This window comes from Mastigoproctus giganteus, chromosome 7 (genome assembly GCF_048544385.1).
Source record: "Mastigoproctus giganteus isolate SK-2022 chromosome 7, ASM4854438v1, whole genome shotgun sequence".
Taxonomy (NCBI): domain Eukaryota; kingdom Metazoa; phylum Arthropoda; class Arachnida; order Uropygi; family Thelyphonidae; genus Mastigoproctus; species Mastigoproctus giganteus.
The window spans coordinates 134,192,671-134,213,475 of NC_143581.1; the positions used below are offsets into that span (position 1 = coordinate 134,192,671).

Consider the following 20,805-nt stretch of genomic DNA (forward strand, 5'->3'; position numbering starts at 1 on the left):
TGCTTTAGAAGGAATATTCCCAGTTAGCACCCCGCCCTCTCAGTATTATTGAAAATTTCTTAACAAAGAAAAAAGGTATGTCTTTGGGTTGTCAGTTCTGAAATGACCCTGGAATCAGAAGTTCCAAAAAATAAATTAATCAGCAGTAACAGTGTGCACGTGAATATTTTATATGCATAAGGGCAAATTCTAACAAGGTGAACGGCCAATTTCTAGGTTTTTCTAACACAGTAATCTACAAATTTTATTCCGAGCAATATACTTTCAAACAATCTCTGAGGTTACGTTAAGATTAGACTACCATTTTGGAGCTCCACTGGGTTTTAGAAGGTGCTCAACAACCCTAGCACATGAAAACAACACTTGTAATTAGCAGATGCAAACAATATGTGATGCTACTGCTTTGATCAGAAGTAAGATTGGCATATTTAATTTTATTATTTTTAAATAGTTGTAATATAATAATATATAAAAAATAATATGCTCCAATATATGATAATCTGGTCTAATTTTCATCCTTTCATTTCCCCTCCCAAAACAGGGTCATTAATTTCAAAAGGAAAGTTTACATTTTTATTTTTTTATCAATATTTAAAAATTTCCTATAAGTATTGTTCACTTCTATTACTAAAGATATATTTTTTTTCAATTCTGTACTATACCCTGTGTCAAGTGAGTTTTATGTATACCAGCATAAATCTGACACTGTTTCAGAAAAGGAGATATGTTTCTTGCCTCTTCTATAAAGCGCATTGGGGGAAATCTATTCATCAGTGCAAATAAATCCTGCTGGACTTTTCCTAATATACTGAAGTAGTTTCTGCTTTATCCAGAAATTTCCGCTCTATTTTTCTGCATGGCAATAAAATATTACAGAGATAATTTTAATTTTTTAATGTATATGTTAAAGTTTGATTTATTGTATTTTACTGCCGAAAGATCTTGTGTACTGAAGGACACCACATAAGTGAAACACATTATTAGTCATTTCATAAAAATTTATTGAACTTACCACGGTGAATAATATTCAGCTTCTCTTTTAAGTAGTTGAGCGCTTTAACAGTCTGAAAAGAAAAGAAATCATGAAAAATTACTGTTGTTTCAACATTTATTCAACAGTTAAGACTGAATGGATAAATCTGACATCTGTATCAGAAAAGGAGACATGTTTCTTGCCTCTTCTGAAAGGTGTATCGGGAACGTCTACATTTTGGAGTGGGGAGAGAGGACCTAGTGGACCCTCTGGACTGAATAAGTTACATTAACTGTTTAAATTACAAAGTTCCTTTGATACAGCCAGGCCTTGCATAATGTGAGTTTGATTAAGGCATTTTTCAGTTACCACTATTTGAAAAAATTATACCACTTTTCACTTTACACAATGCAAATTTCCAGTTAATGTGATTTTTTTTTTATGCGATAGTTGAAAAAGAATTGAATCACCTGTTAAGCTTACAGCGCGTCGGACGGGCAATAAACAAACATTTGCCTGCTTGCCCGTCTCAGTGTGTTCCATCAACCATCGGAGAAGACGTCTTACTTGTTTGTCTCCCGCAAATAAAGTCAATGCAGACTTGCATTTAAAAATTCAAAATTTTAAATGAGCCAGATGAAAATGTTACCACGAAGGAAATAACAGTAAAAGAACTAGATGAAATCTTTCACATCGCAGAGAACTTCAAACAAAACGTTTGTGGTTCTCTGCGATATTTATTTGATTGATGAAAAGAGAAAGTCAACAATGTTCAAATATTTCCATAACAAATCTTTTCTTCATTATTTATTTTATGTAAGAGATTCCGAAACTTGCTCGGTTCATGGCACCCTTAGTGTCTCAGTAATTTTTTCATGGCACACCCAGACCAAAAGAAATACCCAACAGTTCCGTTTATTAAGTAGTTAAGTCCAAACTGTGAACTTCCTCGAGCTAGTAGTTCGCGCGGTGTCCGACAGATGTCGAGTATTAGCATTAGTAGAGGCATATGATGCAAGAAAGCAATCTTATGCAGCATTAGCACAAAAAAAAAAAAAACCTTCCACTTCATCTCTCCGTTCATTCGAAATACCTGTCCAGCTGAGCCTTAAATTTATTTAGGCTATCAACTTCCACAACAAGGGATGGAAGTCTGTTCCACCAACCAACTACCCGCTGGCTAAAGGCAAATTTCCACACATCTATCCTACAGCTGTCTTTCCTCAATTTGAATTTATCCCATCAGCACCTTGCCGGTGCCTAGTCTCCAGACACTGTAATTTGCAAAATTTAAGCCTTTCTTCGTAAGAGCACCCCTTTGTTCCATTCACTAATCTTGTTGCCCTTCTCTGTACTCGTTCCAGCAGCTCTATATTCTTCTTCAATGAGGCCCCCAGACCTGTATACAGTACTCAAGGTGTGGCCTGACCACTGCCTTATACAAGGGAATAATCACCTCCTTATCCTTGCTAGAAATATTCCTGTATATAATTGACAAGACACCATGAGCTACTCTTGCAGCCCATCTGCACTGCTCAGAGAACTTCATATCTGCCTGCACAATTCCCCCAGGTACTTTTCATTCTCTACCACTGTCAGTGTAGTACCACAGAGTTGATACGTTGCTCTGGGGTTGCTGTTTCCCATATGTAGTACTTTACATTTGTCAATGTTAAACTTCATTTGCCACCTCTCAAGCCCATCTGATCAACTTTTCCAGATCCTGTTGCAGCAGCATAGCGTAAGTAGCATCCTTAACAACCCTGCCAACCTTTTATCATTTGCAAACTTTTCAACATTAAGCTTGATATACCATCATCAATATCATTTATAAATACAAAAAACAGTAATGGACCCAACATTGAACCCTGAGGAACTCCACTAATAACATTAATCCACGATGAGCAGTGTCCATTGATTACCACTCACTGTCTTATCCCCCCTCAACCACCCCTTTATCAATAGCAGCAATTTACCTCCAATGCCACAGTGCTCCAATTTGTGCAGCAGTCTTCCATGTGCAACAGTATCAAAAGCCTTTCTAAGATCCAAATATATAATATCAAAGTTATTCCCTGCATCCAGTTCTTTTGTGACTGCATCATAGTATCCAATCAAATTGGTCAGGCAAGACTTCCCCGTAACAAAACCATGCTGTGTCCGAGCTATAACTGAAGTCTTGTCTAGATGATCCTGCAGTGCTTCTTTAACCAGTGCCTCCATTAATTTTCCTGAAACAGAAATTAAACTCACAGGCCTATAATTACTTGTCAGCCTTTGATCCTCCTTTGTGAATTGGGGTCACATTTGCATATCTAAAGTCTATGGGTACCCTGAGTCCAAGGAAGCTCTCATAATTATGGCTAAGGGTTTGCTTATTTCCTTTGCTGCCTCCTTTAATATAACTGGATAGATCCCATCCACCCCAGGTGCCTTTCTTGTGTTTATCTTCAACAATTTCTTCTCCACTTTACTCTCAGTTATTACAAAATCATCTAGCTCACTGCCAGAGTTTACTTCACCTCTGGCATTCCCCTCGCTGAATAACTCCTCATGTGTGAATGTCTATGCAAAATATTCATTTAGTTTGTTAGCTACCTGAGCAGGATCATCAACATTTGAACCACTGATATCAAGTGGACCAATCTGATTCATCCCCTTCCTTCTAGAGTTTACATAAGTAAAGAACTTTTTGCTGCTGTTTTTCTTTACATCCCTTGCCAAAGATTTCTCATAATCTGCCTTGGCCTGCCTAACCTCCTTTGTAACTTGGTTACAGAACAACTTGTATCTATCATAGGCTTCCATGTCACCCATTATTTTATATGTATCCCATGCATTTTTCTTCTCTACCATATGTCTCATTAGTTCATCTGACATCCATTTAGGCCTAAACATTGAACAATATTTCTTAGTTGGTATGTAAAGCCTAGTAGCTTCCAAGATAAGTTCTTTGAATGCTTCCCATTTTGAATTTTCTGTTGGTAGCATCATCAGTTGGTCCCACTGTATAGAATTGAAATACTGTCTCAGACCATCGTAGTCGCCTTTATGAAAGGAAAAACCCTTCCCTTTACACCTGATGGCAGTTACCTCTGAATAAATCCCACTTCAGCACACTGTGATCACTGCCACCTAGTGGTTCCTTTATCTGCAGATTCTTAATGCATGAAGAATCACTACTGATAATCAAATCAAGAGTATTACTCGCTCTAGTTGCCTCCCGAACATGCTGATGTAGAAAACAATCATCCAATAAATCCACAAAAGCCTTGTTAGTGGGGTGAGTGACCAACCCACAAATTCCAGTCAATATCTGGGAAATTAAAATTCCCCATTATAAGAACCTCTGATTTACTGGCCCACTCTATTTCCCTGTACAGTTTATTATTATACTCATCAGAGTCATTATGCCTATAGCACACTCCTACTCTCGATTTTGATCTCCCAATGCTTATGTCACACCATACTGACTCAACACTGCACTGTCCAGCGATGTCGACTGGCTTCACTTGCTTGGATTTCATGTGTTTCTTAACTAATAGCATAACCCCTCCTCCCTCCCTATCCTGTAGACGTACTCCCCAAATTCCAGTTCTGTATTCCTTATATCTGTGTGACACCACGTCTCTGATATCTCAACAATATCTGCTTTTGATGCTTTGAGCAATACCTCAAATTCATCAAATTTATCAGTTATGTATCAGTTCTGTAGGAATGTAGAGAATAACCCCCCCCCCCCCATATCCAATTATTAGACCCCTAAATTTAACTCAAAATTCCTGTCACAGCACCCAAAAAATCGATCGTTAATTATTAGCCAGTTTAGACCTCCAAAATCTAACTTTATGACAATGTCTTGCAAAATTGACATCGCCTTCCCCATGAATTATTAGCGAGTTGGACAAGGAGAGTTGGAAAAGAAGCTTCCTATATCAAAAATAAAGGTAAGCCCTGTTGATTCATAATATAATAGAATATAGGAAATATCGAGCACTTAATAGCTCTCTAGTATCAAATCTATTAAATACCACAGATTGTCGACTTTACACTTCACTTCTCCCTCTCTGCTCAAAATGCAAAATTTAATTGCTCTATTTAAAACTATACTTCACGCATACGTGTATACTGACCTAATTGACCACTCAAGTTATACATTAATATACAACACTATGGCTGAATGGTTAACCGGGTTAAAACAAGACTATACTAGAATTACATTGAAATATGCAGCCCAAAAATATCATATTCAGTTTCTAAAACAATGCCTTTCTGAAAATTTAATACCGAAATTTGCTAAATTTCGGCTAGGTTTGAAAATCCAAGGAATACAAAAATTAGTTCATACCACATCAAGCAACATAATAAAACTAGCTTTAAAATCCCAATTTAATCTAAAAAAGATATATTTTAAACAGATTCAACGACATCGCAATATTTTTAGACAACACCTAAACAGTATGGACTGGAATACTCTAAAGCAGGCCTTCTTAAACTATGGATAGATCCCATGGGTCGCGACCCCATTTGGGGTCGTGTAGCAAAATTCTGGGGTCGCGAGAGATTTTAATGTCAAATATTTAAATACACGATTTTATAACATCTAGATGTGTATTTGTGCAGTCACACTCACACACCTGCACACAAAGGGAGGAATGCGCGCGCACACGTGCAGCGAGACTATGATTCAATAACACTGACTGTAATGTGAACTAGTGTAGTATTGGCGCTCTTCTAGTGTAGTCAATTGTCAGTGTTCCGCCGTAACGAGATTTTAGTTTTTTTTATTTATTCGGTAATTAATAAATCAATTATTATATGCAATATGTTATTTTTATATATTTATTGTATTTTAGGATCAAAATAATTTTTGGCCATGGATAAATGGCTGAACTTAAATAAGAATAGCAATGACGCAGATAATAATGCTACAAACTCTTCTCAGGCAGGACAAAATATTGAAAAACAGGCATCTTATGTGCGAAAAAGAAAATATGATGAGTCTTTTCTTCAATTTGGCTTTACATTTCAAAATTGTAAGGGTAATGAACAACCTCTTTGTTTGATCTGCAATGAATTATTGGCTCTGGAGAGTATGAAACCATCAAAATTAAAAAGACAACTTGAATAAAAGCATGTTTCGTATGTCAATAAACCAAAAGAATATTTTGAAAGACTGTATAAATCTTTAAATAAAGAAAAAAAATCCTTTGAAAAATTTATAACCGTTAGTGAAAAATGTTTACTAGCGTCATATGAAGTTTCATACTGTATTGCTAAAAATAAAAAGCCGTTCACCATTGGAGAAGATCTTGTATTACCTGCTGCTATTAAAATGGTAGAAATACTACATGGAAGTAAATATGGCGATGATATTCGAAAAATTCCTTTGTCGAACGACACTGTCTCGAATAGAATTTCTGATATTAACAAGGACCAATTAGTGCAACTTATTACAAGAATTAAAGAAAGCCCAAATTTTCAATTCAGTTGGACGAAACAACTGATATTACTAAATTGGCTCAGTTGTTAGTATATGTCAGGTATGTTTATAAAGAAAGCGTGGAGGAAGAATTGTTATTTTGTCGTCCTATGGAAGACCATACTACAGGGAAAGACATATATTGTAAAGTTGACGAATTTTTAAAAACTGAAGGTTTAGAATGGAAAAATTGCTGTGGAATATGCACAGATGGTGCAAGAGCGATGACCGGCAAAAATTTTGGTTTTAAATCATTTTTTCAAGCTGCTCATTATATGATCATATAACTTTTACTCACTGCCTTATTCACCGAGAGGCCCTTGCAGCAAAAAAATTAGCACTAGAATTGAACGATGTGCTTCAGGATGCTGTTAAGATTATAAATTTTATTAAGAGCCATGCCCTTAACAGCCGCTTATTTTCAAATCTCTGTAAGGATACGGATTCCAACTACACAACTTTATTATTACATGCAGAAGTAAGATGGTTGTCAAGAGGTCAAAGTTTAAGAAGATTATTGCTATTAAAGGACGAGATCGAAATATTTTTAACCGAACGAAAATGTGAACTTGCTGCTTTTTTTCAAAATGACTTATGGCTATCCAAGCTGTGTTATTTGTCAGATATTTTTGCGAAATTAAACGATCTCAACTTGTCTCTCCAAGGAAAAAATTGCGATATATTTACTTCGAATGATAAAATTGAAGGTTTTATCAAAAAGATCAACATTTGGAAAAGTAGGGTAGAAAAAAATTTGTTCGAAATGTTTTCCAGTGTCGACAATTTTATAATCGAGAAAATTCATTGTAAAACTTTTATTGCAAAAATTATTGTAGATCACTTAAAAGCGCTAGAAACACAGTTCCGTACATATTTTATATTAAATATTGATTTCTAAAAAATAGTTTGGATTCAAAAGCCGTTTTGGAATGGCTTAAGTGAGATTGATCACCTGCCACTTAAAGCTCAAGAGGAATTTGCTGAGCTTTCGAGTGACTCAAACTTAAAACTACAATTTCAAAAAAAGTCCTTGACTGAATTCTGGATCGGAACTAGAACTGAATTTCCAACAATCGCCGATATGGCGTTAAATGTACTTCTGCCATTCAACACCACATATTTATGTGAAGTTACTTTCTCAGCTTTAACACATATTAAATCCCAGTATCGTTCAGCGCTAAAAAATGTTGAAGAGGTCTTACGTCCAGCAGTGTCAAACATTCCACCAAGATTTAATTTGTTATGCAATAAAAAACAGGCACATCCATCTCATTAAATTTTTTACTTTAATTTTAATTTAATACTTACCACTCAACGACTGCGTTCGAATATATTCGAGTGAACTAGGACGGTCAGAATCCCCTTTTATTTATGTTATTGCAAAAAATGCAATTTTGATGAAAAATAGGGCATATAATTTTTGTAACTATAATAAATACAATTTTACAATTTTTTTGTGCAATTTTTAATTTTAGATTTTTGTATGTTTCAAAACGAATTCTAAAACTATATATTTTCATATGTATATGTATATTGTTACCTAATAAATAAATCATCAAAAAATATTAATTTATCTTTCTTTTATATTTATATGGGGTCGCCAAGAAACTCGCAATCATAAATGGGGTCGTGAATGAAAAAAGTTTAAGAAGCCCTGCTCTAAAGCAAACCATTCAAATAAAAATCGACGCCCAATCCACCACATTAGAGAACAGACATAACCCAAAATTACAAGCCCTTAGGGGTTTTCCACACAACAGAGGTCAGCATTCGTCACACAATCGTTTTGAGAACCAGAGTGTATATCGAAACACCAAAAACGCAGAAAAAAATTCCCACTCCTTCCCCAATAGGAATCTACCACATATTAATGACTTCCGGGCCAATTTAAACACTGGATCCCATAACGACCATAATCCATCAGAGAATGTAAAGAACCTATCATCTGTTACGCTAACTTCTCAGCAAATAGCCCTATTAAATAAAGGTTTAAATTATAATTTACCGCCGAGATTCCCCACCAAGAAACAAATGATTATTGACCTTGAGTTGGCTCTTAGAGATTTGCCACAAAAAAACGTATTAATCCAACAAACCAATCGAATCATAAACCAAGCTGTCCCCTCAATATCAAAACGACATAAAGAAGCAAAAGCGTTACACACACTTAGACAAAAATGAGATATCATTATTCAAAAGGCCAACAAAGGCGATACAGTAGTTATTCTCAATAAAGGAGACTATATAAATAAATTATACAGCATCATTTCAGACACAACAACATACGAAGAGGTTGCACCATCAGAGTTCAACAGCTTAGTTAACAAATACAGTCGATTCCGGTTATTTGGGACACATCGGGACTAGTGCATTTTGGCCCGATTAAGCGGCTGCCCCAATTATCCGAAGTTTCACGTAAATAGTTAAAAATACAATGTGCACCCCCCCCCCCTTTACAATTGGTTCAGTGTACAATCAAATCACATTACGACGATTTCACCACAGTAAAGTTCCGTTCACTATACGATGTGTAGTAAGCGCCGGTCATTGTGATCACGTTTGTGAATTGAATTTTAATTCTATTAAACAGCGATTCTAATTAGCGAAAATAGGAGGAATATTATCCACAGGCTATAAAAGTAAAGATATATTAAGCACAAATTTACTCTTTATTACCTTACCAATTAAAAAATTAAATGATACGTGAAAATCGCAAGAATTAATATGTACTGTAATAATGTGTTCATACTAACTAAACTAGTTGACATTTCTGTTCACTGACATTTGTGGGTGGGAGTTAAAATTTAAAACATTAAAAAGATAAGCAATCAATAACAAAGAACACAGCATACACAAATTGCAAGTAACACAACATGCGCAAGTGAGAACGGAGTAACAAATTACGAAGCTTTAAAAATAGGAATGAAGAGATCTGAAAATTAATTTTTTTATTTGATTGAAGAGTTCATGGAAGTGTAAACACATTTTACCATAATAACCCACAGAATTCCAGCTGTCGGTATTACCGCAAATTCAATAAGATCGAGTTTACTGTCCGTTTATGATAGATTGCACTAACAGAAAAGCCCAATAAACAGGTGATTGCTAATTGTTTTTATTGTTTTTTGGTTGTGACCTCCAGAAATCCGACCGAACTACGTGGTACGGTCGGAGACAATCGTAGGGTAATCTCCAGTGCTGAGGTCTCCTGCCCCGATTAAACGGCATTTTGTCCCAATTAAGCGAAGTAAACCCTGGCTATTTTCTCGATTGGTTTTTGTTTTTTAAGATTTGCCCCAAATAAACGGCTGCCCCGATTAACCGGTGGCCCAAATAACCGGAATCCACTGTATAACAAATTGCTCACCACCTATAGGAAAGATGACCACATCACTATGGCTCAGCTCAAACAAATTAAAGCCCGCACATACAATATCCCAACCTTAGTTGGCCAAGTAAAATTACACAAAACAGGATACCCAATACATCCCATCGTGTCATATAAGAATTCAGCTTTTGCCTCCTTAGCCATGTTCATCTACCCAATTCTAAAACCACTCCGAGAACTCCTAACATATAACATAAAAAACTACGATGCGTTATTCATGAACCTCAAAGATCTCCATATCAAGGAGGATATGAAGTTATACTCACTCGATGTGACTTCACTATACACTAACGTAAATGTACCCTACGCCTTAGACATAGTCTGGGCCTACTTAAACGATGATAACACAAAAATTAATAACACCAGACTCCCCAAAGACAGAATATTCGAACTAACAAAACTATTAGTAAGTGCAAATTACATTCTATTCCAAGAAAAAATATACAGACAGATTTTTGGCCTCCCAATGGGCCTAAACATTAGTGGACTCATTGCCGAACTATACTTAGACAAATTAGAAAAGATCCACCTTGATCCATTTATACCACAGATCACATATTACGGAAGATATCTGGATGACATCCTAATCATCACAGATCACTTGACCACAAACAATATTCTACAGGTTTTTAATAACATCCATCAGAAACTAAAATTTGAATAAGAAACTGAAGCAGAATCCCACTCCATAAATTTCCTTAATTTTACCATACACAGATTAGACCAAAAACTAAATTTCAGCATATATAGAAAACCCACTAATAAAGGGATGCTTCTGCACTTCCACAGTTACCATCCCCAACCATACAAAAAATCGGTCATGCTGAACCAATATTAAAATGCTTTTAAATATTCTTCCACCCAGATTTCTCTAACCACTGAAATAAATGAACTAACTAGAAGGTTCTGAAATAGGGGTTACCCACTAACCTATATAAACAAAGTCAAAACAATAGCCCGTGATAAAATAAATAACAACAACCTTGCAACAAACATTGCAAAAAAATCCGACAAGACCAAAATATATTTCATCACCATTCCATATATCGAGCACTGGTACAATAAACTTAACCAAATATGCAAGGGAACCGACATGAAAATCATAGCAAAACCCATGAACAAATTATACACATTCTTCAAAAATCGACCTTCAAATACCACATTCCAATCACAGCATGACCTAGTATACAGTATACCATGTAAAAATTGTGACGCTGTCTACGTAGGATCTACCATGGGAGTGGCACAGCTTCGAGCAAAACAACATGAAGCTTCAGTGTGGGCGGGTCGTTCAAATGCATCGGAACTTTTGTTCCACGCCATAAATGAACGACATACATTCGGCTTTAATGAAACTAAAATTATAAATATTCAACACAACTACTACAAACTACTTATTGCAGAAACCTTAGAGATGAAACTACATGCAACTTCAATCATTATCCATAGGCCATTCCTATTGTCCGACGATTGGTCACTTATACGCATGTGTGAAGAACAAACAGTACAACATAAGACAAAAGTTTCGGATTAATTGGGAGTAGCTCTCTTCCTGTGAACATCTTCAAAAAGGCCTCTAAGGTTGGGAGAGTACATAACCAGAATTTAAAACAAATACACCAACCGTTTAATTATAATGGTTTAATACTAGAAACTAAAATGTACCAAACGATACTACACTGTAAAATGATGTATGCAAAAGACTAATTTACAAAATAAATATACGATGAAACTTTAATATACGATAAAATATAAATAAATAAATAAAATATTTAAAATACAATAAAGATAAAAGCGATAAAACATTGACTGAAGCTTTCGGAGGCTTCCGCCTCCTTTCTCAACAACAATGATGTTTAAGCAACACATCCTTAAGTAACAGGCTCACAGCACACGTGGTTGACCAGGCGCATGCTCAATATTTCTTCCATACGATCCAGAACCGGAAGCGGCTCGGGAGCGTGAAAATATAAAACGCTCGTCTTTTGCCAGGACCACAGCTTCTAGTAGGGGGTGAAATCGAACACCCCTGTCCCTATTCATACTATTGTTCTCAGACGAGCCTATCCACAAACTCTCTAGCGGTCCCAGAACCTATGCGCCCAGTCACACAGTCGCCACAGTTTATATTCCCTACTATCCGGGCTTGTCAGATCAAGTTTCAAGAATGCTACGTGACTTTCAGACACGCTGTGTGCAGCTTCCGGGTCGGAAGTTGCACACAGTGTTGTCACAGGTCAAAGACACCATTCCTGGGGATTCCAGTAGTGGGGTTGTATATGAGATCGAATGCCCGGACTGTGGGGAGACAGGACGGCGACTAAAAGACCGTCTGGGGGAGCACATGCGAGCTATACAGACCGCAGAGCTCAATAAGTCCGCCATTGCTGAGCATTATTGGGAGAAACATCATCAGGTCTCCCTGGTGAATGCTGTCATCCTTGACCGGGCGCATAGGTTCTGGGACCGTATGTGGCTACAGAGTTTGTGGATAGGCTCGTCTGAGAACAATAGTATGAATAAGGACAGGGGTGTTCGATTTCACCCCCTACTAGAAGCTGTGGTCCTGGCAAAAGACGAGCGTTTTATATTTCCATGCTCCCGAGCCACTTCCGGTTCTGGATCGTATGGTAGAAATATTGAGCATGCGCCTGGTCAACCACGTGTGCTGTGAGCCTGTTACTTAAGGATGTGTTGCTTAAACATCATTGTTGTTGAGAAAGGAGGCAGAAGCCTCCGAAAGCTTCAGTCAATGTTTTATCGCTTTTATCTTTATTGTATTTTAAATATTTTATTTATTTATTTATATTTTATCGTATATTAAAGTTTCATCGTATATTTATTTTCTAAATCAGTCTTTTGCATATATCATTTTACAGTGTAGTATCGTTTGGTACATTTTAGTTTCTAGTATTAAACCATTATAATTAAACGGTTGGTGTATTTGTTTTAAATTCTGGATATTCCTGTGAACATGACACCCCGAAAAGTTCTAGTCCGACTTAAGGAACGTAGAGAATAACCCCCACCCCCCCCACCCCACATCCAATTATTTGACCCCAAAATTTAACTCAAAATTCCTGCCACAGCACCAAAAAAGAAAAAAATCGATCCTTAATTATTAGCCAGTTTGGACCTCCAAAATCTAACTTTATTACAATGTCTTGCAAAATTGACATCGCCTTCCCCATGAATTATTAGCGAGTTGGACAAGGAGAGTTGGAAAAGAAGCTTCCTATATCAAAAATAAAGGTAAGCCCTGTTGATTCATAATCAAATTTATTTACTGAACTCCTAGCATTGGTGTACATGCAAGTATACATGCACCTGTTTCTATTCTTAGCTACCCTAACACCACCCATGTGTTTACTTTTACCGCAATGACTTCCAGCTGTTATTTGTTATTTGGTTTTTAGGAGCATTAGCAACTAAGGCCATATTGCTCCGGGATATGTGGTAGTCATTCCCTGACCTTTCCGCATCTTCCATATTTGGTGGTGACGGGCTCGAACCCAGTCTAATCAAGAAGCGTGTGTTATGCACTGCTGCTCCTTCCCACCTGGCTAAGGAGGCGCTGACTCCCAGCAGTCTCTGAAATATCTGCATCTTGTTTTTCAGGCTTCTGCTCATTCCAATTGAAGCAGTGCAAGAATCACTTTCAGCTCTGCCAGTGGCTACTGTTAATCTATTAGCCCTTGTATTCCCAAAGCTAGCAGTTTTCTGACCCACCTAACACTGCCTCGATAGCATCAGCAAATATTCTTGTACCCTTCCTATTTAAGTGTATCCCATCCCTGTAGAAGGAGTCTCTCCTGTTAACAAATACAGCCCAGGCTGAAAAAATTCTACCCCTTGGGACTTGCACAATCTTTCCAGGGCCGAATTGTTCGACAAGGCTCTCATCACATACTCCCTCCTATCATGTCTGGGCAGAATTGCAGACACTTTCAAATTCCACCCTAATTCACAGCTTTTTTTCAACAGTGACCTGTACTATTATTATTATTATAATGCCATATGGTGCACGGAAGCCTGAGGCTTATACTGCACCAGCCAAAAAAAAAAAAAAAAAAAAAATTCTGAACCACCCCGAGAGAGAGAGAGATAAAAGGGAATCACCAAGGAAGAGAAGAATGATGATATCCAGCTCAGGACCCTGGGTATGCCAAGCCTATACTCACCAGATGTGAACCCCTGGGGTTAATTTTTAAGTAATTCTGCCGGTCTCCTACTCTTAATATCATTAGTGCCAATGTGTACAACTATATCACCTTTTGTGCCCTTAAAAGATGATATCCGCTCTACAACGTCATCAACCTTTGCTGCTGGCAGACATACCCTGGTCCTGTTCCACCTATTGCTGTGTTCCCTTGAAAATTTAAAATATTCTGAGGTGCAGTCTGCGAACCACTGTTTTATGCAATAAACATTTAATTCCATAATTATTTTGATTATCTTTTACATTGTATAGAGTTAAAAAGTTATTTAAAATGTATTTTTAAATTTCTTTATGGATGTTCCAGAAAGTTAAGGACCAATTATAAATTTTCCTTTTGATTATTATATTCGATTAACTCGTTTCCGTTTTGTGCAATGCGCTTGCAGGACGAATTAATCGCATTAATTGAGGTCAGCCTGTATAAGAAGAAACTAGAAAAATAATCTGTCAAAGTACTGAGAATATTATGAACAACTTTACAGATCATCATTATGATCTGTAATACATTTTTTTTTGTAAAAGGATCTTCCAAATTGGTAAATGCAGATAAAAAAACATGAGAAAAGCTAACTACCATCATAAAAAATCTATTGTTTTAACATTTTTGGGTACATTTCACAGAGCCAAGTCAAAAAACAAATAAATGAAATAAAATAACATAAGATAAGAGGCTATCCACTGAAAAACAATTATTATATTTGTATAAGAAATTAATGGGTTTTTTTTTTTTTTCAATCATATCACTCAAGTACCACAGGAGAATTTAGTAGGTTTCGATAGAAAATGTGGGAATAGTTAGGGGTAGGGGGAACTTTATGATGACAACTGTCCAAACTTTTGAAAGTTTCAGAAACTTTTTTTTTCTTCCAGTTTAACAAAAGTATTAGTTACTCATCGAGGCAACTTATTCCAGTAATTAAAAGCTCACTGGCTAATTTCCTGCAATTCAGTCTAGAATTTTTGCCCCCTTAGTTTGAATTTATGGCTAGTGGATCTATTGTGAATATTTTTTCTTTGTTAATTTTCTGTTATTCCTCCTCCATGTTGTCTCTCCTCACTACATATCAGCAGCCTACATTTTCGAAGGCTTTCCTCATATGGACACTTTACCTACCCTCACATGGCACCTTGTACACCTCAGAACAATTGCAAGAAACCCCCTTTTTTTTTTGGGCATGGCTTCCATACAGTATTCTAAGTGTGGTCTCAGAATTATAAATATTCCTAGTTCTACATGCAATTATTCAATAAATCATTCGCAGACATCATGGACTCCTCCATGTTGTCTGTCGAATTTCTTTTGTTCTATAATAAAATTGCATTTTCTCTGGTTCCTGTTTTTCTGTTTAAATATAGCTTTACACAGACCACAAATTAAGGCTATTGAAAAGTCAATAAGTGCAAATTTTTTGAAACAGTGTAGGAGTTTATCAAACCACCAAGGGCAACTATGTTATTTGTGGCAACTAAAATCAGAATACATGTATTTATGAAAGAGAATGGGCTTGTGACACTGGTTTCCATGGTTTTAAAGAACAAGAGAACACAGCAGAGCCAGTGGCTAACTAAATTTAATAAGCTTTAATACGACAAGTAGCTCTTGGAGTAACGAACTCCTTCAGCAAGCACATACAGAAATGTAAACAAAACAAACTGTTAGAAATGGAATGTACGTGATCAGATGACAGGGAGAGTGCGTACACGAGCACGAGTGATCAGTCATTCACCAGGCCAGATCAAGCGATTGTTGTTGGTGCGTGGCACGCATATGAGATTGCTGCCAGCATTTGTCATATTTCAATACTAATGATTCCAAAATTGGGTATAGTCTTGTACCTCTACTGAGATTTAAAACTTTGTGACAGCTGGATATATTCAAGAACTCTAACCACAGGTGGTGATAGTAGCATTGAAGCTGATCGATCACCTCACTATCTTACCTGGGGTTGAGGTCATGATGAGTTGACCAAAAATGTTCTGCAATTGCAGAGTGTTCAGAGTCACCCAGGCGGATGGATTTGTCACGTTCTGCGAGGCAGTCTTGAAGACATCTGGAGCTTTCCTCTACATAGCAGCTGCAACAATTGTGGCAAGTAATTCGGTATACAATACTGCTGCATAAGTGTGAAAATATTGTCTACATATCTGCACACCATGAAAGAAACCAGAAGAAAGACAAGTCATTGCTACATATGTAAAAGAAACTGAAACAAAATAAGATGACACTGCAAAAACATTTTAAATATATTTTCCAATAATGCTAATGAGCATTTAAACAATAATAAATGAAAACTTTATATCCTTAGTTACGAAAAAATTCCATTCCCCTCAATCTCTACTATCATGATAATTATATGTAATAATGAAAGTATTTTATAATGTATTCTTAAGTTCCTTGTTTTGTTCACTACACATTCTATTTCTAAAATTTTTACTATAATAAATGCAATGCAGTTTTTATTTTTCAGTAAAAATGTCTTAAAATGCACAGCAGACATTTCTAAATCTAATATTTTTATGCCTTGTTCAAGATAGTGAGTTTTGTGCTGGGTTTGGTTTTTAAATCAAGCAGGTATTTCTGAAGTTAAGCGCATTCCATTAAAATGAAGTTGTTAATGCAATCAAAACTTGAATCCCAGTGTTGTAAGTAAGCAATTTTCTCTGTAATTATATATATATATATATATATATATATATATATATATATATTACTGAATACAAACAATACTATAAATATTACACTAGAAGATCATTTATCCAAAATTCTAAATAACTGATGACTGACATCAGTTTTAGTTTTGAAAGATATCACAGGCTGTCCTGCTTCATTTAGCTTTTTGACTGCAAATGTTCTGGGGGTACTGTCAGTTTCATAAATAAATACAGCACATCTTGTTATAATGCACAAATCATGTTGCTTGTTATAGCATTCTGAAATATATAATTTATAGAAATTTTCATGTCAAGGACAGACTGCACAATAGCTGTATACATCAATACTGATCATAATGCTCTCATTTTTTTCTCAATATTTAATGCATTCCATTTGCAAATGATTTATTGAAACAATTTTTTTTTTTTTTTACATTCACTGTTTACAATAAGTATATAAATTTTTAAACAAAATACATAATCAAAATTTTCAACATGGTGTGTTGTATTATAGCAGGATGTGCTACATATAACATATAATATTCACGTCTGGTGAGTATGGGCTTGGCACACCCAGGGTCCTGAGCTGGATATCATCATTCTTCTCTTTCTTGGCGATTCCCTTCTACTTCTGTCTCTCTCTCTCTCTCTCTCTCTCTCTCTCAGGGTAACTCAAATTTTTTTTATTTTTATTTTTTTAAGCTGGTGCAGCATAAGCCTCAGGCTTCCTTGCACTATATGGCAAGAAGTAATAATAATAATAATAATATACAGGGTGATTCAGGAGGAATAGTAAATATTTTGGGAGGCTATAGTATCGATTATTCTGATTAAACAAGTTCATATAAACATGTGTACAATTCTCAATGGATACGGAGATACAGATGTTTGAAACTAGCATGCACAGTTCTCCGAATCAGTGTGCACAAGAAGCAGTTATAACCTGTTGCTCTTTGGTGTTAGAAGTGTTGTTAAGAATGCCACACACCTTCACACATGCGGAATATGCCGATATGGTGTTGGTCTATGGTATTTGCGGTGGAAGTGCTACTTCTGCTTGTAGAGAATACCGTCGACGGTTTCCTAACCACAGAATACTGGATTCAAGAGCGTTTTCACCAAACTGCATGAGACTGGTACAGTTCCCAGTACTCATATTTCTTCTGAACGTGCAAATGAACAAAATGTGGATGAAACAGAACACAATTCTTCAGTCGGTAGAATGTAGTCCTACTATTAGCACATGAAGAATTTCTACGTGTATTGGTGTTCCACAGACAAGAGTATGGAGAACGTTACGTGACCACGGCTTGTATCCATTTCACATACAGCAAGTGCAACCAGCGGGTGGTGGATAAATGCTAATTGCCGATTAATTCCATTAATACTGTTCAGTGATGAAGCTACTTTCACCTGTGACGGTATCAATGACACTTGTAACCCTCACAGGTGGTAAGACGAAAATCCACATGCCACTGTAGAAATAAATTTTCAACATCGCTTCTCTGTAAACATGCGGTATCATCAACAATCAGTTGATTGGGCCAAAATTGTCTTACAGAGCCCATTTACCTAGAATTTCTGCAAAACAAACTTGCACTACTATTGGGGGATGTTCCCTTGGCTACAAGGATTGATATGTACTTTCAGCATGACGGAGCTCCTGCACATTATAGCCATCTAGTGAAACAATATCTAAATCGAACTTTCCTTGAACAATGGATCGGCCATGGTGGTCCCATTCATTGGACCCCCGAGGTTTCCAGACCTCACTCCATTAGATTTTTGCTTGTGGGGGATGGATGAAATGTGCATTATACAAAGAGGTAAATACAAGGGACGAATTGCTCACTAGCATTTCGGATACTACTGCCCTCATAAAGGAGCGTCAAGACGACCTCAGAAGAGCAACATGTGATATTACCACAAGAGTTGCAAAGCTGCAGTTACAGAGCTCAATCCACTGCAGAATGAACCTCTCCAGCAACTTTCCAGTTCCTTCTCTTTTTTGTGCAATGGCCATCCATTTTCTACCCACAAACTCATGAATTTCATCTGTCCATCTCAGTTGCTGTCTTCCAGGTTTTGTTCTAGTTCCTCTTGGGTACCAATCTGTTATTTTCTTAGTCCATCTGTCATCATGTCTTCAAGCAGTGTCCTGAATATTAAATATTTTGACCAACATTTGCGCATATTTTCACTACCGTTTACCTTAATATCCTATGGCACCGACTGCAACTCACAAATAAATATGTTACCTTATGGGAATGCGACCACTCGCTTAGTGTGGATTCACTTAACGCTGTTTTTCCAGAACGAATTATCAGCGTTAAGTGGGGGTCACCTGTAATTACACTAATTTGTGTAATATACTTTAATGTTGTTGGGCTCCCCCGTAGCTCGGTTCTGATGGTGCAGGCAGCCCGGGTTCAATTCCGGTGGGGACCCAAATGTATGATGTTCACCCAGCATCGTGATGTGAAATGTGGATCTACTTGTGAAAGGGCAGCAAACACTGGTCAGGGAACACAGCGATAGAAGTTGATTCGCAGACCACTTGACTTGCCAAAGCAGTGTGGTTGGTCATCATACCCTCATTGGCTGTTGCAACACAGAGTTTAGTTCAGTACTCTTCTTTATATTTTGCAATATTACATTTGTGTTTAAACAGATCAATAAAAATAATCGTGTCCCCCCCCCCCCCGATCATATTTATATATACAAGTTTTTTTGGCCTCTGGTATTTTTAAATGGGGTCCCGCAAGAGCATATTGCCTCGGGGGCCCCAAAAAGTGTAAGTACAGACCTGAATACACACACACACAATCCCTTCTTTACAGCTGCCATCTTGGCTATTGAAAAGGCCAGGTTTTTTTGTGCTCTGTATTTCTTAAGCATTAATAATGAATTTTTTGCAAATAACTTGTAATTTCTGGTAGGATATATTGATATATTTGGTTGGAGCTTTGGTTTACTTCTGACCAATTTCAGTTTCTAATGGTATTGCAACGATGCAATTGATGATCGCTACTATTATCATGCCATAGTGCAGAATACACATGCTAGCGTTAACTTTTTATTCAGTATTCAGCTGAAACTGTTACTAAGACATTGAAGGGTGTATGCATGAGGACTCCTAACATATAAGATTGTGCACAATTATAATTTCATTAATTGTGCTTACACCTTACTCAAGTATTTCTTGAATAGCTCTGCCATAAATTGGTGTAAATTTATAAAAGGGGGATTCAATGTATTCGTTTTTGAATTGGTTATTGACTGATTCACTCTTTTCATAAAGAAAATGTTGGCATTGGAAATCAAGCAGGTTACCACAATACTGGTTGTAAAATCAAGGAAACACCCCTGGCAGGTAGCTGCCCAGAATGGTCAAAAGGAAAATTACATGGAATTTGCACCAAGGTCCACGTCCAAGCAGAGATTGTTTACCCATTATATCACCTTATAGTGGCAACAGAGAGGGAAATCAACTGATTCCTTTACAGCTAAGGAAAAGAAGGAAGTGAGCAAGCCTAAAGAGTCAAAAAACCTGACCAAGGACAAATAAAACCAGGCTAAGGACCAAACCAAAGACCAACTCATAGCAAAGAGCAGAACGGCAGTGTACCAATAAAAGCAACTCTAACAACTTTTAACCTGGCCATCAGTCTAGCTGCAGCCTGCACAATCTAATGATCACTGCAGCAACAAATTATTCAGTATTGGTTTGATCTGGAGATGACCGCTACAGAGCTAATAAACCAGAATAGGTGTCTGTGGCCCAGCTGAAACTCAGAACAAAGGAAAAAGAAGCCTATCAAAGGCAACAATGACTATCCTATGCAGAGGTGCTTAGGATAAACACTAACAGTACAAAGGCTTCCAACAAACAAGGTCAAACTATGCCAGACAGAAACCATCCACTTAGGGAACAGAACATACTGATCATAATGCCAAAAAGCAGAAGAAACATTAGAAAGCGAAGCAATTAAAAACTTAGCAACAGAGAAGCTGTAAACCCACATCAAGCAAGTCAAGGTGAAAAGCATGCAGAAAATATTCAACACAACAATCCTAATAGAGGCTTCCAC

At 36.8% G+C, this 20,805-nt stretch overlaps 1 protein-coding gene across 4 annotated transcripts in view; it reads right to left on the reverse strand.

Annotated features, from left to right (window-relative positions):
- The window catches only part of LOC150083211 (dual specificity mitogen-activated protein kinase kinase 4-like), a 516,656-nt gene that overhangs the window by 70,904 nt on the left and 424,947 nt on the right, over positions 1-20,805 (reverse strand). For all 4 annotated transcript variants that reach the window (XM_090377917.1, XM_090377916.1, XM_090377915.1 and 1 more), the window contains one exon: positions 1,013-1,064. In XM_090377917.1, coding sequence (XP_090234043.1) covers positions 1,013-1,064 — 52 coding nt within the window. The remainder of the gene's footprint in view (positions 1-1,012; positions 1,065-20,805) is intronic.